The sequence below is a fragment of the Megalobrama amblycephala genome, linkage group LG3 (assembly GCF_018812025.1).
Source record: "Megalobrama amblycephala isolate DHTTF-2021 linkage group LG3, ASM1881202v1, whole genome shotgun sequence".
NCBI lineage: Eukaryota > Metazoa > Chordata > Actinopteri > Cypriniformes > Xenocyprididae > Megalobrama > Megalobrama amblycephala.
In genome coordinates, this window is record NC_063046.1 from 62,351,619 (window position 1) to 62,378,413 (window position 26,795).

At 38.9% G+C, this 26,795-nt stretch overlaps 1 protein-coding gene across 1 annotated transcript; it reads right to left on the reverse strand.

The window, feature by feature from the left end:
• Window positions 1-2,829: 2,829 nt before the first annotated feature.
• Window positions 2,830-26,117, reverse strand: LOC125265896 (carbohydrate sulfotransferase 3-like). The gene is made up of 4 exons (XM_048186460.1): window positions 26,097-26,117; window positions 10,738-11,442; window positions 4,739-4,837; window positions 2,830-4,285 (listed from the first exon to the last, which is right to left on the reverse strand). The coding sequence occupies exons 3-4, from the start codon at window positions 4,816-4,818 to the stop codon at window positions 3,181-3,183; spliced, it is 1,185 nt and encodes a 394-aa protein (XP_048042417.1). The 5' UTR covers window positions 4,819-4,837; window positions 10,738-11,442; window positions 26,097-26,117; the 3' UTR covers window positions 2,830-3,180.
• Window positions 26,118-26,795: the final 678 nt, after the last annotated feature.

The following is a 26,795-nucleotide window of genomic DNA, read 5'->3' on the forward strand; positions in this document are numbered from 1 at the left end:
CCTGTGTGCAATCTCATAGGCGCGAGCCAGGGTACGTGGGCGCTCCTCCAGCAGCCGTTGCACGATCTCAGCATCTCCCATCGCGTTAGTGAACACCTCCACACTGATTGAGTCCTGCTCCCTCTCAGAGCGATCTGCGTATACAATGGAAACTTTCTCATAAATATCATCTCTGAGCACATGGAGTAGCTCACCTGCCTTACGGACCCTCTGCCTCAGCTCTATTACAATGGCAGCAGCATGTTCAGATGATGGGCCATATGCAGCTTCTACTTCCTCCACTATACGAGCATAATCCCAGCGGCTTGACCTGGGGTTCTTGTGGATTACTGCACCCGCTGCACCCACTAAACAAAACCTCATCTGCACAGTCATTGTTCTCTCAGACCAGTGATTAGCTCTGACGCAATCCTCAAAGCGACTTAGAAACTCTCTCCATGAAGTGGAACCATCAAACTGACCTGGCTGTAAAGTAGGGATCCTTTCTTTGTGAACACCGCATTCCTCTCCGCTGTCCGACGATAGATCACGAAATGTCTGCCGTGACTTCCTTCCACGCTGGCTGGATCTAGTGAACTCAGGAAAACAACGCTCATCATCATCATTTGTATACAGAGTTTTAGCTTCAGTCTCACACTTGTCATGCTGAGCTATACGAGCATCACAGCAGCAAGGCTGGTGATTCATTACAGGTGCACCCTGAAACATCCGTTTAGCGGTTAGCCCGGTGTACATTAAGTGTGGGCAGTTCAAATTTGCAGGTGTACTCTGTATATAACGCTGCGTATCAATTCCACTGTCGTGCATTAACTCATTTTCCACCCCACTTCTAAATGGATTAGTTTCTCTCACTGTTTGCTGTGATAAGAGCGGCTCATAGAAATATGTGGACTTGTTTACTGAAGCTGAGGCATCACACAGAGCAGAACTTGGTTTAAATGGATTGTTATTACTACAAGTCTTTGATTCTTGAGCATCCAACTCATTCAGCCAGTCAGCAAATGAAAGAGATGTACGTTTTCCTTCATTCTCCGTTAATATCGTCGGATTCCACAGGCCGCTCGTATTTACAGGTGAGTGTTTAACGTTACCATTCGCCATTCGCGCTCTCTCCCAACCTTCCATCATTTTCGTTTCTTCTGACAGCGTCTGGTTCAGTTTAGTAGCTTTAAAATGTCCATATGACTCACCACTTGCGACGAACAAATCCCGGACCGAGCCCCCAGTGTTACTTTCTCCGCTTCGGCAATTCACAGCGGGGTGTAACAGCTCGTTAGTTCGCGTTCGGGCAATGATGAGTGGAACAAAGTTTACCAACATGCAATTTTACTGATTCTTGAAGGGTAAAGTTGTCAAGGTTACAGTTCACAATAGCTCCTGGGTGGATCGACTTGAATAAACTAACAGAGAACAACGGAGAATCTTCCTTTTTGCATGACACAGCGAGAGAATATTTTCATCACACGAGCACGCTTGGTCTGAACTACATTACCCATGAAGCATTTCGCTAAGGACTACAACACCCGTAAATAGTGGTCTTAAAGCGATATCTCTTATTTCCCCTCTCCCGCAACAATTTAATCGTAAAAAGAAAAGAAAAAAAAAAACACGATTGGCTGTGGAGGTGAAGACGACAACTCCCATGATTCCACGCTCATCCACGCATCATCAAGCTACGCCTTTGTTTTTAATTAGTGACATCTAGTTTTGAAAATTACATATTGTGCCTTTAAGGGAATTTTAAAGCTGTATTACAAGAGACTATCTGTTGGTGAAATACTGCTTGAGTCCATTCAAATCCTTGTGTCTTTGATTGACAGTGGAGAGGAGCAAAGAATATCTGAACACACTGAAGCAGATCAGAAACATCTGTTAGCTAATTTCCCTCAAAACATATAGTTTATCCTGTTAGTCAGCACCCCCGCTTTTGGAAAATCCCAAAAAATGACATACCCAAACTAAAAGAGATACAGTTCATGAACCCTTTGCACTAAAAGCATAAGTAAGGTCTCATTTGAAAGCAGACACTTTGCAGTTTATGGTAAACTCATAATTAATTACTGTCACAATGAAGAAAATAGTTAAAAATAAAATCGAAATTTTGAAAAGTTATTAGAAATGTATTTTTATGAAATATATTTATGAAAATAAAAGTGAAGTTAGTGACGTGGTGTGGCTTCGGATCAAAAATCTGACAGAAAATATATAATTTAATGCTATTCTGCACAATGAGAAAAGCTATCTCGATTAGCATTGCATTATAAATATAATCTACTATTATGAATACCTGACATGGCGTGAAGAACACAGATAAACCACATATCGTCACAATTGTGTATTTATTACTTTCAAAAGTGACATTCTGTATGTTTATATCAATGACTATAGCGATGTCTGGTAGCCTCTGTTATTTCCGTGTATGTCACATGATTGCCTCTTGTTCATCATGTTTGTGGACTAAAGGTGCACAGAGCGCCCTCCGGCTGCTGGTATGGTTTGAACACACAGTAGTCAGTGTATACAGAGCTCAAATGACGACAACAGCATGTTTTGGGTAAAAATTGAATATATATTACTCCTCTGTATAGAAAATTGACATAAACGTATGACAGTCCATCAATATTTCTCCAAATGTGCATGCTTTTAAGCTAAAAGCCCAGAGGGATGTTATTTTGTGGAGTTTTTTCATGATGATCGTACAGAGTTTTTTTCTCAATGGCTGAAGCTGACGCTCATATTTCAATGAAAAGGTAATGACTCTGTTTCTCATATTCATAACTCCCGACGCATATTAACAAATAACGGTCACTATACGATGTTGAGAGTAAAATAAAGATTAAAAATTGAAGCTCGAGTCTTAGATCTTTTTAATGATGTATAGTTTGTCAAGGTAATTACATTAAATCTAACAGTAAATTTGAGCTAATTTAAACAAAGAAGCTTCGGTGCGTCAGCACGCCAGTGCAGGTTAACAGGTTATACAATTGAAAAGACCTCAAACACCTGCTATGTGCCAAGGTAGTCCTTCACTTCAACTCAATTATCTTTTCTACTGTACTTGTCAAAATATTTCTTCGTTCAGTAATGCTTAAGTTATGTAATTCATTTTCCGCTTAATATTTCAATCATGTCACAAACTTCATAAATCGGAGCATTCTTCTTCATGAAGTATGTACAGTATCATAAGAATGTTCTCTCTTCAATCAGGCTCACTGATTTATTGATCAACATGTCTTTGTTTTCAGCAAACTTGTAGCCGAACAGAGTCATGGTGGGGCCGCATGCTTTCTGCACCAGCTGAACCAGTTTGAAGGGAATGCTGAACCTCCATTTCTCCACCTGTTCAGAGGAATTTCTCTGGGTGGAATAAACTCCTCTGACTTTCTTAGATGCCTGAGTGTTTTTTAGGATCCACTCTTCCACCGTTGTGGTGAAGGGAATGCCTATAAAGTCGTACATCTCTGCAGCTTTGCGCATGGGGAATCGTGCGATGTCCTCATAGCGCACTAGCATGTAGCGTCCGCGAAGCCATGGTGGCTGCTCGAGTCCGATCTCAGCAGACATGCGGATGTTGTCGCAGTTTTCTTTGAGTTTTCTCACTTCATCCTCGTCCACTGGAAGGTCTTTGTCCACGGCCCACCTCTTCCAGATCTTGTACTCGCTGGAGAAGGCAACCATTCGTGAGGCGAGAACGGCGCGAGGGTCCCTGACCAGCTGGATGAACTTCATGTCGAGTCTGGGATCTTCAGCCAGCGACCGTAGCATCTCTAGCTGCTGCACACGGACAGACTTAATCACGTGATGTTTCTTCTTCATGCAGGACTGAGAGGCCAGCGTCAGGTTGAGTGGCCCGCAGCGCCGCTCAAGGCAATGGAATTTCTCAAACACTTTTCTATCAAACGGCGAGCAGATGGATTCTTCACACAGCGACTGGCTAGAATAACGGCGGAAGAGCGCAGCGGTCACATGATCCTTCGGCGGGGGTTTGATAAAGATCTCCAGCAAGGAAAAGTCACAGAGGAACAGCTGATGCAGAACGTCTCGATACACTGGTTCAGCGACTGTGGCGTTCGTCCCGTCCATCTTGACTGATAACATGCGCCCCACATGCCGCAGCGGCTCAAACAGGTAAAACATATTTGATCCCTGCTGGTTAAAAAATTCACCAACGAAAGAAGAGCCTGAGCGAGTCGTAGCCAGCAGAAGGACGTGTTTCCGTCCTCCAGATGCAGGCGAGACACTCTGCTGGATGGACCTTGGCAAGTTTACCAGCTTTTCAGACACCCTGAAGAAGACATCAGAAACTGTGAATGGTACGATAGTTGCTATTGGTGCTAAACGGTCAGTTCACCCAAATATTATCATTCTGTCATCATTTACATTTACAGCATGACTTTCTTTCTTTTGCAAAACACAAATGAGGGTTTTTAGTCTAATAAAATCAATGTGGTTCCCAGCGTCCTTCAAAATATCTTCTTTTGTGTTCCACAGAAGAAAGAAAGTCAAACAGGTTTGGAAGCACATTGCAGCGAGTAAATAATGAGACATGATCATGAAATGATCATTTTTGGGGTAAATATCCCTTTAATATCTTTTAATAATCTTTTCTCAAACAAGCAATTTCTCCAGCAATAGAAATTGAAAAATGAATGACAACATTTGATTTTAAAGTGTTCTCTGACTGTTATTCACATGTACAGAAGAATAAATAGAAGAGGAGAGTGAGAGAAGTACCTACTTTGAAATAATGTTGTTTTCCTTTTCAATGATGACCAGAGCCACAATAAAGATGAAAGAAATGCTATATTTAATGTGCATTCTTTTTCCCCCAATTTGACTGTAAAATAAAACACAAAACACATGACTTAGGACAAACACAGTAACACCACGCTCACCTTGAGTTATTCCCATGCTGATATGAGTGTTTTTTATAACATGAGCTTAAACATTAATTCATCTAAACCTGGTGAGACACAGTCTTGTTGTAGTTGTGGGCAGTCCATGTCTGGTAGCTTGTGTTTTACTTACACATGTTGTCAGTAGTTACTGTAGGTAATTAATTTAAAGGGGACATCAGATGCCAATTTTCCACAAGTTAGTATGATTCTTTAGGGTCTTCATGAAAAGTCTATAACATACTTTGATAAAAATTTCTGAATGGTTGTGTAAAAAACACCCTTTTTACCTTGTCAAAAACAGCTCTGTTCACAGTGAGCCGTTTCGGTGCATGTCCCTTTAAATGATAATGAGCTACTGTTAATCCCACCTCTATCTTCCGTGGGTGGGCTGTAAACATTATTTGGCAGGTATTGCAACTCACCATTCTTATTTATGGCATTATAAATGCTCAAAAACAATTAAAATACATTTGAAAATTACTTGTTAGTCACTAACTAACACCATTATAAGCCTTATTGTAGTGTTACCATGTTATCTTTACATAAAATGTACACAGTTTGTAATTAATGCATTGTTCATTATAAACGTGCAGTTATGAATTACAGTGAGAATGTTCTAAATAGAAATGACGACATATATGTTTGTTCGACTGTATTATTTTGTTAATGAACAAGCTGTGATGTCACGTTTGCAGTGCTTTGTTGTGTGTGCATGAGGTGCCGGCGCGATCAAACAGAAGTCTTTGCAAGGAACTTGCCTCATCGCCATGGCAACGGTTCGTGTCCAGGTCAGATTACATCAGAGTTTGTTGTCGTTTTTTTGGAAAATCATACCACACTGCTCAGACATTCCCCCAACCCAACAAACGCCGCATAAACATATTCAGTCTGAGTAGCAACTAACGGTTGTTTCCCTGCACAAAAAGGAATGTCACTTGGGTTAGAAAAATCCTTGGACTTACCCAAAAACAATTTCAGCTTCGACTGACCGTACAGATGAGTCTTGAAACAAATTAGATAGATCCACTACATGCTCATATTTCCTTGCCTGTGCTCGAGTAATTACACATGAGGGGCAAGCAAAAGGAAATTTAATTGCCTGACCCTAACTGACTGATCACAGACCTCAGGGTTATTTGACATGACCGGTGTAGCAAATTAGCTCAAAATAAATATTAATAATTAATCATAACTAGTTATAATTAATTATTAATATTTTAATCAGTTAATAAAATTAACTTAATGTAATAAAATTAATATTACAATCAATTAACCTGTTGTTCAATGAACACACAGTGTTAATTGTTTATTAATTCTAAGAAATGTTCATTTCCAGGTTATGGGAAATAACAATCTTATTCTACTAAAAGCCTGTAGTCAGGATCGACATGAATAGGGACTCCAGTCCATGAGCGCAAAACACGGACAACCTTACGTGTGACATGAGCAAGACTTTATTAACTAGACTAAACACTTAAACTACTCTAAAGCCGAGTTCAGACTGCACGATTTTCAAAGTAGTCGGGTCACTGTTCTTTTCACACTGCATGACTATCTTGGCCAGCATTCAGTCGCTGCTGTGTTCAAACTGCTTGATGGATTGGCGACAGAAGGTTTCACACTGCATGATTTTACAATAGGAAGAATCGCCGACAACTCTGTCTGGCACGCAAACTACGTTTCACAACCAAACACACGCGAGACGTGACAAGGAAACAACGCGATATCATGCGTTCAAGACCAGAGTTCTCACGTGAGACTGGTCCTGCGTTTCAATCAGCTCCCTAGCTCCCTAGGTCGTGAATGAGTATATAATGAAAGTGAATGCGGCTGATACCCTGATCAGTGCCCTGACTGCTGAACTAGGGAGCTGATTGAGACACACGGTGGGATTATTATTAAAAATAGTAGTCCGCAAGAAGCTTGAAATATGAATTGCCTGTGCGCTGATTTGCAGCGAAAACAACATAAATAAAAGAAGAATATGGAGGAGGATATGATTGGGGAGACTGTGGATTGTGTGTTCTGCAACGAGAGTTGGAACTAAATACATAGGCTAACTTTTCAATGTGCTGCTGTTGCGGATGGTCAAGCAAATGTTTGTGCTTTGTTTTTGTTTTGTATAATTGTAATGTTTATCTGAAACGAAGCCATGCTTGCTGATATTGTGGTCTATAACTCCCCGCTGCTCTGTATCTTGCTCTCTCATTGGCTGTCGGTCATCGCCGATGTAGTTTTCAGTCAGAACACTTTTCACACAGCAGGATTTTGAATCGCCGACAGGTCCAGATATTTAGCATGCCAAATATCTCACGGGCGTCGGCGACTCGTCGGCGATTCTCTCAGATCGCGTCTTTGCTCATTCACACTGCGTGATTGTCACTCGCGTGAACGAGCACCGATTTGCCTGTGATTTCGGGCATTTGTCGGCGATTTCTCAAAACCTGTCGGCGAGCCAAAATCGGGGCTAAAATCGTGCAGTCTGAACTCGGCTTAACATTCACACACATACATGCATACAGTTTACCAAGAGAGAGAGAGAAAGCAGAGTACAGGAAGCAAGTGTCATGATTGATCACAGGAAGCAGATGCAAGTAACGCCGTTTATTAAACAACAAGCAGTAACAAAGTCACAGTCAATGAAAATGTGCAGGCTACGGTTGGCGAAGGGACTGAGATGGTCGGCTGGTGACGTGGCGTGGTGACAGAGGAGTGGCGGTGAGATGATTCCAGGGTCCAGACAATAGACGAGGCACGAATACAGTAAACCACGGATAGGCGACGAACAACTGGGACTCCGGTCAGGAACAGACGAGACAACCACGAACAGGACACCAAACAACGATCTGACAATGGAGAGATGAATGAGGTGAGTATTTAAAGGGTGAGGGAATGAGCAGCAGGTGGGGAGAGTGATGAGTGGCAGCTGGGTCCACTGATTATCCACGTGGCCTGGGCACACCCCCAAACACACTCGCACACATACACAAACACACCCACTGCTGTCATAACACAGAGCACGCAACAAGAAGGAAACAATGCATCTGCGAACCGTGACAGCAAGAAGTTACAGCATTGTTTGACATTCAGCAGATCAACAGCCTTGAGCAAACCATCAGTTTAGTTTGAACAGGCCCTTCTTTAAAAGGGGTAAGGATACTCAGTGTATCTGATAATGAGACTAAGTTTGATACTTGCATGTCTCTCCAAGTTGAATTAAAACTGTCCTGATGCAATTTGTGGAGGCTCCCGTTGAATCTTTGCTGATATTGTCTTGAAGAAAGAGAACCAGTTGGATTCAGAGGATCTTTGGTGAATGGAAGGTCTAGGCCGAGGCCTGGCACAAGCTTGGGGTTCCTTAGAAGCTTCTAGCTTCTTAAAGCGTCATCTTGACGTCAGCATTTGTCAGTAAAAGAGAAGAAGAGGAAGAGCAGGAAGAGAAGGGGGTTTGATCTTGTGATCAGTGCATATTTGCAACTATGGAACATTAATACCAAAATAGTTCAAAAGAGAGAATTAATACATAGAATAAAGCCTATAAAAGGAAAGTCATGAGATGGGAAAATTGGATACATGTTTATACATTTCCCAAGTGGTTATATAGAGAGTACATAGGATTAAGAGAGTTTATTTGTCCTTCTCAGGAAGAATGAGTCACTAGTCTCTACAGCATTCTTCCAGATCATAAAAGTACCATATATCTGTAACAGGACACCTAGGTTGGCCTGTGTGCTGGTTGCAGTTTTAGGGGGATGGGTTCACAAAACTTTGATAAAGTGAGTTCATAGGTAATTCATTAAATATATTGAATAATTTTGTGTGTCTGATTGGTCCAGACGCTACACCGGGTAGGGAAAAACTTTGTCACCTGCCACATCATTGCCAAGAATGAGATTTACACACTCCACTGGTAACCGTTCACAAACACCAATTTTAACCAGACCTGAAACCAAATCAGAGGACAAATGAACATTATGCAGCGGCAAATTAACACAGCCTAGCTCCATACCACGAATCAGTACCGGAGTAGGTTTGATCAGAGAATGGCAACACATTCTCAAGAATAAACGACTGGGCTGCAGGCTTTTTCTCATCACTATCAGGAAAGGAAACAGATCCATTAATGAGAGAAGGTTGGTAAACGTCTATTTCTGAGTGCAAATCTGAACGTCCATAGAGTGTGCCAATGCCAATTTTTTGGAATTTGCCCCAGAAGATTTTTGTTTCCAGGCTTTGCATTCTTTAATTGGATTCTAAAGAGTGAAAGAAACGTTTTGCAATGAGCTAAGGAATAAAGAATTTTTTTTTCACAGGAAACAACATTTAAATATGTCATTTTGGTGATCAAAGATGGGTTTTAAGGTATGAAATGATTGACTACAGGGAAACGTTAAAGAAGTCAGTTATTAACAGTAGGTCTCTTTCCCTACACCGATTAAAATCCTCTAAAGATCCCGGACAATCACTGTATTTTAGGACTGACATTAGCACAACAATATATTAACCCAAATAGCAACAATAAAAGTAAAACAGTATTTGAATTATGTATAGTAAGTCCTTAACTAATGAGCCAGGGTTGATAGAGGACAAAACTTTCAAACCCATTCAAATATTGCAGACTGTGCAATATTTGAAATGTGACCCTGTAAAAGTCGTCTTAATTTGTAACACAGTGAGATAAGATGTGTCCATCCAGCAGATGGTGGTTAGGAAGCAAGTTTTGTCTTGCATTATTAACGTGAGCCACAAATGACACTTCGGAAACCTCTTACATCACCACCAAAAAATGTCCGAGTGTACTCTGATTTTCTCACACTGTCTCTTCTACTCTTTTAATCTCCAGTCATCTATTCAAAATACAAACTAATTGTAAGCTGCACCGTAAAACCATGAATGATCACTGACTGACATGAATTCAAATCAACTCAAAGCTCTGCATTTCTCTGATCATCTCACATTAGTGTCACGTTCCACACAGACAGACTGAGACTGACAGCAAACAGCAGCAGAATCGCACAGTCATTTGATCAGCACCAGAAAATAATCATTTAAGGATTTGTGATAAAAACACAAGACTCTAGAGCTGAATCTTCCAAGCCACAGGCAGGGGCAGGAATTTATTTGGATGGGCACACCATGCGGCCAATCACATGGGAGTACGGACTAGGATCATACCATTATGTGAATGAAGGAAGGGGACACACGCTCCAAAGATAGTAGTGGTACAGGCCAGGTACACAGAGTGACAGAGAGAGGTGGGGGAGCCGGATTTAAATGCAAGCGTGTTGGGAGAAAATTAAGAAATGAGTGAAAACAGAAAATGAAGCAGCATCTGCCTGTATTTATTTGCCTTATATGCCTTTATTTATTTGATATTTTTGCGGTTGTTCTGTGTTTAATTGATCAATTTAAGTTTGATTAAAATGTTACATAATAGTGTGTATTTTTTTGCAACAAAAAAAGTGCATAAAGATAAGGCTTTTATGAAAACACTGAATAATAGTCTGCTTACCAACACAAACCATTCGCAATTGCTAAATTGGGCTAAAATAGAAGGCTCAGTGATAGTAAATGAAGAGCCATTCAGGAGCTAAATGAGCCGAGCCAAAAGAGCCGAATCGTTGAAAAGAGCCGGACTTCCCATCACTAATGCAGATTAAATAAATACATAGATGTGTTACAGCATCAGTCTGAATCACAGATGAGCGTTACACTGATTCGGATATAATATTATTGAAAATCCAAAACTGTGCCATTATATCAGACAATGACAGACACATACAATTTAAATGACACTGTCAAACGGAATAAAATAAAACATCTGCAGATGATACTGTACCTCGTTCACTTGATGGAAAAAAGAACAGTACAATCCAGATGTTCCGTAATGTGGTATAGAAACTCTCACGACGAGGAAGAAAACTGGAAGGCAGACTTTAATCTCAAAACACTCAGGAACCATGCAGGAACAACACAGAAGAAAACCACAGATACTATAAACTGACAGAGACAGAGGGAGAACACAAGGTATATATACACATGGCAAACAAAGATGAGTAAATAACAAGACACACCTGACATGGAGGACTCTAATCAAACTGTTACTAGGAAGACAAACAGGCAGGGAACAGAGGGTGAATAAACTAATTAACAAACTAGAATATTAACAAGGAAAAGAGAAGCAGATGACAAAACAAACTCAAAACATGAACAAATAAACCAAACATGTGACAGTACCCTCCCCCTCCCAGAAGGCGTGTCCTCATCTGAGGGGTGGGAAGGTGGGTGCCCTGTAGACTGACAAGGGCCATCTTGTGCAGAACAGGAAGCCTCCAGGGTGGTACTGGTGGTACAGGGATCCAGGCCGGAGCCAGCAGTTCAGGAAGCCATGGCGGAGTCATCTCAGAACTGAACTTGATAACTGGAGTCATCTCTGGGCTCCAGGACATCACTCCATACTCCACCAGAATACCCAGAGGTGTTGCAGTCAGTTCCACTGAAGGTTCAGTCATAAACCTTTCTCTTTTTTCGTCAGTTTAGAAGGCTTATATAATAAAGTAAAACACAACAAATCAACCCTGTTGTGTCAATTTAAAATTGACATGAAAATGCTTTTTTTAATTATTTATTTATTAAATAGATTTGATATATCTATTAAAGTTCTTTCTAAATGTTCATCTTCTGCTAGCATGTTGTTCTTAGCTAGTAACATTTCTGGTAGTAACAGATTGTTTTTTTTTTTGTTTTTTTCAATGAATCTCCTCAGTCCAAAATCTGTAGGAATAACCCATATGTACTGCAATATGTATTTCTGCTAGAAAATGGCAAAAAAAATTAAAAATAATCATTACTATATTTGTCAAATGATATAAAGATCAAATATAAAGATCACTTTAAGTCATTAATTTCTCAAAAGACAAAAGCACTTCAGGTGTAACAGGTTCATGACATAAAAGGGTGTCATATTTTACTCCGTAAAAGACTGCACTGCTGTAACTGCTATTGAACAACAGCTGATGGTTCAATTCACTCATTCACTGTCTTATACAAATATATATATATAGTTTCACAGACTGTGATGATGCATTTCTACAGTTATTAACATTGCAAATCTAACAAAGTATATATATATATATATATTGTAATGACTGAGACAAATCATGTTGTAATATAGTAATTTACCAATAGGTGTCACTGTTGTACTAAGCCATCTAGTGTATAACTGATGTTCTGTTACTTCCTGCTGTCAGTGCGGTGAATAAAAAGCACATGAAACTTCAACAGGTTATGGGCCCAGATCCTCGCTAAAAAAGGTTGCTTTTACACAGGATTTTGTGTGATATAAACAGTGTTGTGGAATTCACAATGGAGGATAGACTGTTTATTGAAAAGCTGAGCGGGCCAGAGAACTGGGCAACGTGGAAATTTCAAATGGAACATTTGATGAAAGCGAAAGGACTATGGGACATGGTGACGGAGACTGACAACGTGTCAGAGGGAGCAAATGCACAGACAAGAGCAGAATTTGAAAAACGAAAAGAAAAGGCGTTTTCTGTGTTGGTGCTAAATGTGAGTACACCCCAGTTATATCTGATAACAAGCTGCAAGACACCTAAAGAAGCGTGGGACACGCTAAAAGGACATTTTGAGAGAGACCCTCTTGCGAATAAGCTGTTTCTAAAGAAAAAGTACTTCAGATGTGAAATGAAGGAAGGAGAAAGCATAACTGACCATTTGAAATGGATGAAAGAACTAACTGATCAGCTAGGAGCGATAGGTGCTGTGATTGAAGAGGAGGATCAGATTGTAACACTGCTGGGTAGTTTGCCATCAAGCTATGCTTCACTTGTCTGGAAACCAAGTTGGACAATTTAACGCTACAGTTTGTTCAGCAAGCATTAATAAATGAAGAACAAAAGCGAATGTCTGCTGATGGTAACTATGGCGGTGCTGCGTCCGGTGGTGCGTCAGCGATGTCAACGCAGATTGGCGGTAATATGCAGTCCAAATCCAAGACGGTGAGAACTGATAGATCGTGGAGATGTTACAATTGTGGGAAAGAGGGACGTATCAAGCGTGATTGTCCAAGTAAAACAAAAAGGAATAAATTCCAAAGCAATAAAACCCACAAAGCAAAAAACGTAACATGTGAACATTCAGAAGATTCGTCTGAGAGTGCTTTTATCTCTAAAGAGACTAACCAGGATAAAGTGACACAACAGATCGAGTGGTTGATCGACTCTGGAGCATCAAAGCATATGACGTGTCATGAAGAAATCCTCCAAAACTACCAGCAATTTTCAAAACCACAGTCAGTGAAACTCGGTGACGGCAGAGTGGTTGACGCCTTAGGACTTGGTAATGTTAAGATGAGAATGACATTCAAAGTGGATGATGTCAAAAATGTCACGATGTTTGATGTGCTGTATTTTCCAAAGCCATCCGGGAATCTCTTCTCAGTGGGAGCTGCTGTTAGAAGAGGAAATACAGTGCAGTTAAAAAAATCTCACTGTTACATCCGTAGTAAAAATGGAGATCTCAGAGGAATGGGAACACAAAGATCTGATGGGCTGTATCAGCTGGATATTGAGGGAAATTCACCCGACTGTCATTGTGCGTCAAGTGCATTAGTAACAGCCAGCGTGTGGCACTAGCGACCGGGTCACACCACCAAATTGAAGGAACTTAAAAATCTGGTGAATGGAATGGACTTTTCTGCAGAGAAAGAAGTTCTCTTCTGTGAAGCCTGCGTGGAAGGCAAGCTGTCTAGAAAGCCTCACAAGCCAGTGGGAGAAATCCGTTCCAAACGCAAATTGCAGTTGGTTCATAGTGATGTCTGTGGTCCCATGCAGAGTCTATAGGTTGGTCAAAGTATTTTGTGACTTTTATCGATGACTTTTCTAGATGTTGCAAAGTATACTTTATGAGGCAGAAGAGTGAAGTGCTTAACAAATTCAAGGAATTTGAGAAAACATTCTCCAATGAGTGTGGAGAGAAAGTGAGCAGACTAAGAACGGACAATGGTGGAAAATACACTTCTAAAGAATTACAAGAATACTTGAAGGCTCGAGGTATTCATCATGAAACAACTGTGCCTCACACACCTCAACAAAATGGTGTGGCAGAAAGAAAAAATCGCACTTTAATTGAAGCAGCAAGAACCATGCTCTCTCACACTAAATTACCAAAGACGTATTGGGCAGAGGCAGTAGCGACTGCAGCTCTCATACAGGACAGGCTGCCCACATCTGTTCTGAAGAAGAGACACCCTACCAGAGATGGTATGATAAACAGCCAAATGTAAGTCACATGAAAGTGTTTGATTGTGTAGCTTATGCACATGTTCCAGATGCAGAAAGAAGAAAACTGGACAAGAAAGGCTGTGAAGCTACGTTTCGTGGGATATCCCAACAATGCGAAGGGCTACCGATTGTTCGACAAAGAAAAAAGAAGGATTCTAATTCGTCGGGATGTGATCTTCAACGAGTCAGACTTTGACTGGAAACAAGAAGTGGACATTTCTTCTTCTGAGAATGAAGTTAACATGAAAACTGACAAGACAACATCAGTCGATGTTACTGTCGATAAGACTGCTAGAGAAGGCGGCAGAATCAGAAAACCACCCAAGAGATTTGGATATGATGAGTTTGCTGATCTGGTGACAGTTGATCATTATGCTGGTGTTTGTTGTGTTGAAGAACCAAGCACACTGAAAGAGGCAATGATGAGTCCTAATGCAAAGGAATGGCAGGATGCGGCTAATTTGGAATATGAATCGCTGTTGGAAATGAGACGTAGGATTTAGTTGAGCTACCAAAGAATCGGAAGGCTATAGGATCTAGATGGGTGTTCAAAGTCAAGCATCAGAGTGATGGACGAGTGGAAAGATATAAGTGCAGACTCATTGCTAAAGGATACTCACAGAAGTATGGTGCTGACTACGATGAGACTTTTTCACCCGTGGTAAGATTTAACTCAATTCGTATGTTACTGTCTTTCGCCATTCAGAATAATCTACATGTACATCAGATGGATGTAGAAACTGCGTTCCTGAATGGATATCTGGATGAGGAAATCTACATGGAACAACCAGAGGGACACATCAAATCAGGAGAGGAAATTGTTTGGTATGCAAACTGAAGAAGTCAATGTACAGGCTGAAGCAATCTCCTCGCTGCTGGAGCAAAACCTTTACAGAGTTCATGAAGAACATTGGCTTCAATCAGAGTACATCCAACCCATGTGTGTTTGTAAGATCTCGACAGGAGCTGGAGACATTAGCTGTGTATGTTGATGATCTGATACTAATCACAGAGTCGATGGAAAGTATGGAAGATCTGAAACTTGCTCTTAAGAAGCGCTACAAGATGAAGGACATGGAAGAAATTTCCTATATCTTGGGTATCTCTGTCATCCATGACAAGGAGAAGAAATGTATGTTTCTTCATCAGAAGCATTACATTGAAGCAATTCTTCGAAAGTATGGCATGCATGATGCTAACCCCGTTGCAACCCCAGCTGATGTGAATCAGAAGCTAAAAAAGGACAACAGTGTCAGTAAGCCTGTGAACTCAAGTAACTACCAGTCGATGGTAGGTAGCTTACTGTATGCTGCTTTGGCAACACGTCCTGACATAGCACAAGCAGTGAGTGTTGTATCAAAGTTCAACGCAAATCCAAGTACTGCGCATCTGACGGCTGTGAAGAGGATACTACGGTACTTGAAGGGTACGACAGAACTCGCTAGTCAGAATCTGGAACCTTGATCGGATTCTCAGATGCTGATTGGGCTGGAGATCAGGACGATCGTCGCTCAACAACCGGTAATGTGTTTCTACTGAGTGGAGGAGCCGTGAGCTGGTGCAGCAAGAAACAATCAACAGTTGCTCTTTCGACAGCGGAAGCTGAGTATGTTGCACTTAGTCAAGCATCTCAAGAATGTGTCTGGCTTAGACGACTACTGAGTGATCTTGGAATGGATGCTACGCCAGTGGTGATCCTGGAGGACAACCAAGGAGCCACTGCAATTGCAAAGAATCCAGATGATCATTCAAGAACTAAGCACACAGACATTCGCTATCATTACATTCGTGAGTGTGTGCAGAATGGACAAATACAAGTGCAGACCTGCCAACATGTACGCATTTTGCGTACCAGGTACGCATTTTGACCTCAAAGTACGCTGGTACGATTTGTCATTCTATACTAATCAAAAACCCGGTGACTCCTCTGTGCACGCCTAGTACTCAAATCCAGCAAAAGAGTTTGACCAATCTGAGCGCTGGTTCATTTCCCTAAATAGCAAGAGGGGATGATTGAAAAATGCGTACAGCCTATCAATAAAAAGAGACTGCAAATCGACAGCAATACAAAATCCCGCTCGATCCCTCCTTCCACTCCCGCCGTCTGTGACTGAATTCTCAAGCGAGGACAATACAGCAGTCATGGTACTTCTGACACCTTAAGGTAAACGAGTATAAAATGTACAAGTAATGTTGAACAACAAATCTAAATAAAATTGAAATCGTTGATTATGAAAATGTTGTGATGTGTGACTGACTGACAAGCGCGAGTCTGGAGAAACAGGCGTTTATTTATTTATTCTCAGTGTTGAGAAACATATATAGCCTACATGTGTTGCATTATTATGTTAATACTAACTAAAGTAACTAATTATGTTACATAGCCTACTTATTTTGTATGAAAACTAGCACATTAGTTACTTATGCATTTAACATGACCGTTGTCTCAATGCTGCGCGAGCCCTCTCTCATAAACACAAACGCGTGCGCGCACAGAGAGGTAAAATGAAAATTGCCGTGTTTGGTTTAAAATTTGTTCTTGCTTGTGTTTTTTTTTTTTTTTTTGTCAGAAAAGATTTTTAACTATCCACCCTTGTTTTTAAGATTCGGTAAATGACGGACGCTTTAGTTAACACAACCCCTCGTTATATGACTAACTTCTTGATATTCTTGAATAGAGCGTTTGCACCTACGTCACGGTTTGGTCAGTTACCCGGATGCGCGGCCATATTGGAGATACTCGGATGTAAATAACAGCATGGATTGCACGCTGATTGCACGGTTAATGTACAACATAAGACGTTGTTCTACTAATGTATTATGTGTAAACCACGGAAAAAACGCGTGGAAGCTGCTAAATCATATAGAGAAGCACTTGGTAAGCAGGAAAGGGCGCAATATTTTGACAAACTAAAGTAAATGGGTGGTAAAGGTCCGTACGATTCGACAATTCTGACGTCCGTCTTCCGAAAAGCCCATACACAGCTGAGGACCTTAAATGTTACAAAGGTTTGCAGGTACTTTCCCAGCGAATTTGAGAAAAAAAACCCTGAAATACTGGCTAATTGCAGAAAAGTCTGGGAGGATTCTTGTAGCGGCCTAGCTAAGCATAGTAAAGATTTTTTTCTTATGCACTTAGGGCACTTTTGGTTTAAATTAGGCTGAAAATTGTATTGTAATATTTTATTTCCTTTTTAAAATGTAATGTGTGTTTTGGGCAATTCACAAAGATAACTTTTTTGTTAGTTTTATTTCAGAATTGAGTACATTTTCAATTTTTTGTACATCATACAATAAAGTAAAAAGTTGTTGCATACCCAACTGTTCTGCTGCTCTTTTAATACATTTTTGTTGTTCTAATGACAGTGGTATACTGTGTTTGTACTTGTCTATTGTACAAAAAATATCTTAAACATGACATCAATAACATCAGTGAATACCCTAGAAGAATTTAACACAAACGCAACTGAATGTTTTCAGATTTTGAAGTAAACTGGTCATAGAATTTATAAAATCACCAGCCATTTCAGTTTGAGTTTCTACACAGCAGACATTTTCGCTGACATGATCACTTGTCGCCTTCTTTCCTCAGTTTTTTTTGCACTCTTCTCATCGATTTGTTATAACTTTTGGCAGTCTATAGCTACTCCAGATGTTTTTCCCGGTCCGACCGATTAGTACAGTCCAAAACACGACAATAATCGACCAATTTCAGCAGAATTAATCAGCTAAATTTACGTGCTCCGTTCGGTTCCGTGGCTTTGTTTACGTTCAGTACCGCCAGAATGGCCAACTTCCGGATTGATGACGCGTCGTGAAAACACTCTATACTTGATGTGTTTGTTCTTATTGGTCCTTTCTATTCATTGTCAACAATGCAAGAATAATCATGAATTAAAAAAATGCTTTTGAGCAGGTGTAGTAAAATTTTTAATTGTGTCAAATAAAAAAAAAACTTTAACAGTCAAAATTAGATTAAAGAAGATTCTTCCCACCATGCCATGACAATCAATTTCAAGGGATAGTTAAACCTATAATTCTGTCATAATTGACTTAACTCTAGTTGTTCCAAAACTATATGAGTTTCTTTCTTCTGTTGAACTAAAAAGGATGATATTTTGAAGAATGTCAGTAACCAGACAGTTGATGGTAACCAGTGACTTCCATAGTATTTTTTTTTCCTACTATGAAAGTCACTCGCTACAGTCAGCTGTTTGTTTACTGACATTCAAAATATATTTTTATTTCAACAGAAGAAAGAAACTCATACAGGTTCGGAACAACTAGAAGGTAAGGCAAGGATGACAGAATTTTTATTTTTGATTGACCTATCCCTTTAAGGGAGCGTATATAGATCTGATTATTTACAGTTTACATCTTAACAACAGTTTACAGAACACTGATGGGAATATTGCTTCAGAATAAATTACAATTACAACACAAAAAATGATAAACTTTACTAGATGTAGTTAGTTATTGCACCATCACAGTATTTGAAAAGAAACGTGAGGAGAGTCAATTGCTGCGTGAGGAGAGTGTGTATACAGATGCACCGCCGGCTTATCAGTGGTAAATTCAGTGGCTACTGGCAATTGAATAGTGAATTCCCGCGACAAGTCGGTAGCCAGACTTCTCTTCATCTAATGTTGTGGAAGGCAACAGCTAGACTGTGACTGGGCAGGAGATGGCGGAAGGAAGTGAGGGGACAGGAAGTGAGATGGGATTTGAAGAAGAAGGCGGGAGAGATAGGAGTGTTTGGAATGTAATGCGGTCAAGAAAACGGAAAAAAAAGGAGAAAGTAGCATCTAATATAGATGAAACAGATAGTGAACAAAGTGTGACAATAGCAAATAAACAACAAGAGGAAGAATATAAAGTGATCATGAAACTATCTCAGGAGGGGTCATCGTTTGGTGAGTGGAATCCGATTCAGTTAACAAAGTCGATAAACAAATTGTTAGGCGAGGTTAAAAATGCAAAAGTATTAAGAAGTGGAGCGCTGCTGATTTTTTTGTAGGAATAAAAAGCAACAAGAAAAAGCTATAGAACTGAACAGAATAGATGGCAAGAGAATAAAGTGCATCTTGACTGGAAACAAGGCGTTGATTCGAGGGGTTATCACAGGAATACCGGTAAATGTCACAGAAGACCAAATCAGAGACAATGTAACAGGGGCAAAAGTGCTGGAGGTTAAACGCCTTAAAACAACCAGAAATGGGGAGAAGTGCAATAGCCTGTCTGTGATGATTAAGTTTGATGAAGCAAAACTTCCAAGTAAGTTATATATAGGCTACATGAGCTATGAGGTCAGGCCATACATCCCTCCCCCACTGAGATGTTTTAAGTGCCAAAGATATGGCCATGTAGCAGCAGTATGTAAGGGTAAACAAAGATGCGGTAGGTGTTCAGGCGAGCATGAGTATGGGGAATGTGGAGAAGGAGTAAAGGTAAAATGCTGTAATTGTGGAGGGGAGCACAGTTCAGCCTACCGTGGATGTGAAGCTAGCAAGAGGGCAATGGAGGTGCAGCGAGTGAGATCGCTGCAAGGAATAACTTACGCAGAAGCTGTAAAGAAAGTGTCTAAGGAAAAGGAAGCCTATAAACCAGATCTCAAAGAAAATAAAAGTGGGTCTTGTGGGAAGTGTGAGACAATTGAGGCAAAGGAGGATTTGTTAGTTATGGGCAAAAATGAATTTGTGTTGTTTATGGTTGAGGTGATAAACTGCTCAGCACAGACAGACAGGAAGACCGAAAAGATCAAAATAATAGTTAAATCAGCGGAAAAATATCTAGGAATAAAAGGGCTTAGTTGTGAGGTAATGGAAGAAATGATAGTGGCAGGAAGTACAAACTCGCAGACATGGGTTGGTGGCTCTTTATGATATTAACTATATTGCAATGGAACTCCAGAAGCCTTATAGCAAATGGACAGGAATTCAAGAGTTTTGTCTTAGATTTAGCAGATAGACCTCATGTAATATGTGTGCAAGAAACATGGTTAAAACCACAATTGGACTTTGTTTTGTACGGATATGCTTCAATTAGAAGAGATAGAGAAACAGGAAAAGGTGGAGGTGTAGCAACTTTTGTTAAAAGTGGGGTAAGATATAAAGTTATTAGTAAAGGAAAAGAACATGAATCTGTTGTAGTTGAAGTATGGTCAGGGCAAAGCAGTATAAAAATAGTCAATTTTTACAACCCTTGCAGTAAATTAAGTACTGATATGTTGGAATTAGTTTGTGGATCAATGCAGGGAAAAATAATGGTATGTGGAGATTTTAATGCACACAGCACATTGTGGGGAAGTAAAAACACAGATATAAATGGGTTAAAAGTAGAGAAATTTATAGATGATAAGGAGTTGGTGTGTATAAATGATGGAAAGGGCACACGGTATAATAGTACAAGTAATACAGAAAGTGCTATTGATCTAACACTAGTATCAATTGAAATAGCAGGAATTAGTGCATGGGAGGTAAAAGGTAGTGATCACTACCTATAATCCAATAATACCAATACCAATAATAACTAGGATTGGCATAGAGGTACACCAGGATGAGGAAATGAAAATACCAAGGTGGAAATTAAATAAAGCTGACTGGCAGACATTTCAAGAAATTAGTGAGAGTAAATGTGTGGAAATACTGAGTAGCGATATAACAGATGTGGAGGAAATGAATAGTGTAGTAGTTGCAGCCATTATACAAATAGCAGAAGAAACAATTCCAAAAAGTACAGGAAATAAACAGGGAAAAAGGGTGCCTTGGTGGGATGAGAGCTGTAGAATAGCAGTTAAAAGAAGGAATAAAGCATTTAGGCAGCTTAAAGCTCATCACACACTGGAAACTTTAATTTGCTACAAAAGGGCACAAGCGGTAGTTAGGAAAATGATTAGGTCAGCCAAACGTGTGTATTGGAGACAGTATTGCAATAAAATTGGAAGTGAAACTAAGTTGTTAGACGTATGGGGAACAATCAGAAGAATGAGTGGATTAGGTAGAAAGGTCGAAATGCCAGTGTTATGTAGCAATAATAAGAATGCAGTTAGTAATGCAGAAAAAGCAGAGCTTTTGGTAGAAACTTTTGTGAAAATCCACAGTTCTGGAAATTTATCCACAATAGATAACCAGTATAGGAACCAGACATTGTTGGAAAACCCTGGAATGAAAGACAGTAGATTTGCACCAGGAGGAGATATGGATCTGCCTTTTACTATGTTTGAATTAAAAAGGGCTATCCTAAATGCGCGACAAACAACACCAGGGAAAGATGCTATATGTTATAGCATGCTAGGGCATATGAGCGATGCATCACTGGAGGTAGTATTAAGGCTGATCAGTATGATATGGAATGAAGGTAGAATCCCACTTGAATGGAAACAGGCAGTGATAGTCCCAATACTCAAACCTGGTAAGAATGCTTTAGACCCGTCAAGTTATAGACCTATAGCGTTAACATCACAATTAGGGAAAGTCATGGAAAGGATGGTAACAGATAGGTTAAGTTACTATATGGAAAGTAAGGGTCTTTTTTCAGCATATCAGTCTGGATTTCGTAAGGGTAGGGGAACAATGGATTCTGTTTTATGCTTAGAAGCAGAAGTGAGGAAAGCACAAACTAATAAGGAAAGTGTAATTGCTGTGTTTTTTGACGTCGAAAAAGCATATGATATGCTGTGGAAGGATGGACTTCTTATAAAACTTGTCAAATTAGGAATAAAAGGTAAATTATTTGGTTGGGTATTAGATTTCCTGGACAGAAGAACAATAGAAGTTAAGGTTGGTACAGAGTATTCAAGTAGGCATATAGTGGAAAATGGTACCCCACAAGGTAGTGTTTGCAGCCCCATACTGTTTAATATTATGATAAATGACATTTTTGATCAGGTAAGTGGAAATATAGGTAAGTCACTTTATGCAGACGATGGAGCACTCTGGGTTAGGGGTCGAAATGTAGAATATCTTAGAAAGAAAATGCAAAATGCAATAGAGAAAGTTGAACAATGGACTTCTAAATGGGGATTTAAACTATCAATTCCAAAAACTAAAGTTATATGCTTCTCTAAGCGCCACAAAGTAGTGCCACTGAAATTGTATGGACAGGATTTGGAACAGGTTAAGGTGGTGAGGTTTCTAGGAGTTCTCTTTGATGAGAGGATGACTTGGTGTCAGCATATTGATAAGGTCAGAAATAAATGTAAGAAGATAAACAACGTGTTGAGATGTCTATCAGGGCGAGACTGGGGAGCGAGTAGAGTTTCACTAATAAACATTTATCAGGCTCTCATGAGAACTGCCTCTGACTATAGTTCATTAGCGTATATGTCAGCATCGGAAACTAACCTTAAAAAGCTTGATGTGGAGCAGGCACAGGCCCTTCGGATTTGCACCAGGGCATTTAAAACATCACCAGTAGCCGCTTTACAGGTGGAAGCAGGAGAGATGCCGCTACGTATTAGGAGGGTCAAGATCATGTTGGCATATTGGACTAATTTACAAGGACATAGTATGGAGCACCCCACAAAAACTGTCTTGCAAGAATGCGCAGAGCATAATAAAAGCAGTTTTTACAGTTTCGGATGGGTGGGGGATGCTAAGGCTCAAAATACAGGTCTCAATCAGTTGCAAATAGGACCCACTGTGGCAATATCAACAATACCACCCTGGAAGTTTATAAAACCATCTGTAAATGTTAGTTTACAACAAATACTAAAAGAAAACTCAAAAATAATGCCGCAGTGGATAATAGTTCAAAAATATGTAGAGCAATATCAAGAGGAATTATTCATTTTTACGGATGGATCAAAACAGCCGGAAACAGGCCGCACTGGTGCAGCATTTTTTATTCCTCGGTATGAAGTAGTAGTTAAAAAGAGGACTACAGATTATCTGTCAGTTTATAGTGTGGAGTTGATAGCAATTTTACTGGCATTAGAGTGGGTGGGGAAAAATCATCAGAGTCAAGGTGTTATTATAGCCTCAGACAGTTTATCAGCATTATTAAGCATTCAATCTGGGAGAGTGTCATGTAGACAAGATCTCATTTATCAAATACTTCACTTGCTTCTCACACTTCATAATAAGGGAGTGATTGTCTCCTTCCTTTGGGTTCCTGCCCATGTCGGGGTGGAAGGAAATGAAGTTGTGGATATGCTAGCAAAAAATTCTATAAAGCATGAAACAGTAGATGTGCAAGTACCAATAAGTAGAGCAGAGGTCAAAACCATCATAAAGCAACATTCACTCAATATATGGCAAGAATATTGGAACACAGCAGATACAGGACGTCATCTATACAGCATACAAAATCAAGTAATCACAAGTATGAGGAAGGGCAGAAGCCCTAGGGAAGAGATGTTAGTCTCACGTCTTAGAATGGGTCACACTGGTTTAAATACAACACTGCACAGAATAGGAAAACATCCCACTGGATTATGCACTGAGTGTAATGTGCAAGAGACAGTGAAGCATATACTGTTAGACTGCAAAAAATATGAAGAAGATCGGGCAGAATTAAAGGCACAGATGGATGAACAAAGCATGACACTTGAGCATTTATTAGGGAAATCATCTGGGGGTATACACAATTTATTAATTTTGTTTTTGAAAAACACTGGATTAAGTGAAAGAATTTAATAGGAAGGAATTTTCTTTTGTAAAGGTTTTATATGAGTTTTTATTTCTATTTATTTACTTATTTAATTTTTCTTCACCTCTCCTTTGATGTCATTCTAATGCCCACACTCCAGTCTAGTAGGTGGCGGTAATGCACCTTTGAGATTAGTTGCCAACCGCCATTAAACCCGAAAGAAGAAGAAGAAGAAGTCGGTAGCCATATTTTTGGACCTTCCGGCCCGCCATAGTTGTGGGGGATTTCTCTCCACGGGTCTCTGCCAGCACCCTCACGTTACTGTAAGAACTTTATTTATTGAGGATTTGTTGTCATCCTCATAGTGTGCAATGCACCATTAGCCTGGCCCGCAGCCGCGTATGCTCTTCCATTCAAATACAATGTAACACGCATTTGTTTAGATATATGAACATTTGACACCAGTTCATTTAGTGAGTGCATTACATTTCTTTGCTGTTACTGTTGGCATTGGTTTCTTGCGCAGTCAAATCATATTATGTGCTTTAATATTATGGCTTTGAGGCTTATAAGCCCCCATTTTCACTAAAGTCTAGTGAGTGATGCTGTTTCCTCTTAACTCATTTGTCAGAAGAGTTCCAGTTGTCTTACCTTTGCGTTTTTTATTGAAATTATGTCAATGTGAAAATACGATTTAATATAAAGAGAATTTACATCAAAGTAAAATTAAGATTTGAGGTTATTATAAACATTATGTTGCATCAAAATCACAACTGACATTACAAAACTAAGTTACTCATGCACTCATCCTTGTTATTGTTTCTATGTTTGAGTGCCCTAGTAAAATAAATAAAAATATTTAATGTTTATTTCGTACTAATATATATATATATATATATATATATATATATATATATATATATATATATATATATATATACACTGTAAAAAAAATCCCGTTGTTTCTACGGAAAAATACCGGCAGCTGTGGTTACCAGAACAATACTGTAAAAATGACATCAAACCGTAAACATACTTACGGAGTTACATGTGAATTTTACATTTTAAATATGTATATTTAACATTGGATTTCAGTACACTGTAAAAAAAATCCCAGTAAAATTTACGGAAAAATAACATATTTCATTAACTGATATAATGTTAATTTACCAACCTAATGAAGTACTAATATCTGTTTTGTACCTTTATAATACACTGACAGTCACCAAACACAGTGGTGAAGGACAACACTAACATATAGAAGGTGCACACAGTGTCATTCACACACACACTAAACACCATCATGGTAACATGCATGAAATTTTAAAAATGCAATAAACATTAATTTAACAACATTAGATGTAACATAAAACCCTAATGTACATAACTGATTAGAAAAAAATGAGAAAAACTAAGAAGAAACAGAGTTATTTCAACAAAAATATATCAAATGTGAAGTGTCACGCAGGGAATTGTGGGAATGTCAATTTACGGTTTTTCACTAAATTTTACAATGAATTGTTATTTTTCACTTTCAAAAACTGTGAATTTAACGGTATTTTACCGTAAAATTACATTAAATGTACCGTTAGATCTATTACAGTTATTCACCGTATATAGTACGGAAACTTTCTGTAAACCAATTAACAGTTTTTCACCGCAGCATTTTTACAGTCTTTTACTGTTAAAATCACGGTAATTTTTTACAGTGTATGAGATCCATTAACATATTTACTGACATATTGCTTAAAACATGCTGATATAAAAAATACAATTAAACTTTATTTGGAGTACTTTACTGCACAATGCACATTTCTTATTATTAAGACTAAAATGTGTTTTAATATAATTATTAATAAGTATTGTATGATATCTGTATAATGTCTTTAAATGCACATTATTAAAAGTGTACCTGAAGTATACTTCAATTAGTTTTCAAATCCAATAGCAAAATAAAAAATGAAAATAAAAAACTAGTGTTTCTATGATTTTCCAAAAGAGGAAATCAATATAAAGAGACTGATTACATTGATCAGAAGAGAGAAATGCTCTCCTCTCGCTCAACACAGCAGCGTTTCTCTGTAATTCAGTGTAAGGTAATACAACAAAAGTGTAGTGTTATACATTCACTGTCGGAGAAAAAAAAAGGAAAGAAAAGAAGGAAAACCAACCTAAAAAAAGAAATACCAAGCTAGTTGAGCTGGAAAATACATCATCACAGTCTGTGAAAAGGGTCTGTTTAAAGTACACTTGTATTTCCAACACTTAAATAAATATATTTTTCTTAAAACTGTGTGAATTGTCTTACCGTTCTGCTGACAGTCTGCTGTTCTTCAGTGGCAGATAAAACACAGACCTTTTATTGAGTGAAATATCACACCTCTTTTATGTCATAAACCTGTTACACCTGAAGTGCTTTTGTCTGTTGTGAAATAAATGACTCCCTTACAAAGAGAAAGTGATGTTTAGCCTATTATACATTTATAATGCATATATTTGCTTTATATTTTCTTGCAGAGATACATATTCCAGTACATAAGGGTCAATCCAACTGATTTTGGACTGAGGAAGTTTGTTGGAATAAATAAATAAATAAATAAATAAATAAATAATAACACAAGATAATTTTGAATGTATATAATAAATGTTTATTCATACTAAACTAATATGCTATACTATACTACACTATACTGAAAACTGCTATATCTATAAAACCATTATGAACAAAAAAAAAAAAAAAAAAACACACCATATGTACCATACCAAACATGATGAAAAGCATAAAAATGGATTTCTGGGAAAAGGTCAGGGAGGATTTTCCGTAAAGCAGTGTTCAGAAAAGTAATTCCATTTCTCTGAAAATGAAAGTTATGACAGCTGTGAGTGTGACAGAATAATGTTCAATATTCTGATAAACTAAAAAGTACTTCTAATGATTGGATTAGAAAACAGACATCAATGGCCTCAGAAAATGAGTTAACAGACGTTTAAAGAAATTATCTCTCTG

Bases quoted from the DNA above. Each gene is read 5' to 3' on its own strand.
- LOC125265896 (XM_048186460.1), bottom strand. From the start codon at position 4,818: ATGCACATTAAATATAGCATTTCTTTCATCTTTATTGTGGCTCTGGTC. The intron at 4,286-4,738 runs GTAGGTACTTCT...TGTCTTCTTCAG, and splicing joins GAAAACAACATTATTTCAAA to GGTGTCTGAAAAGCTGGTAA.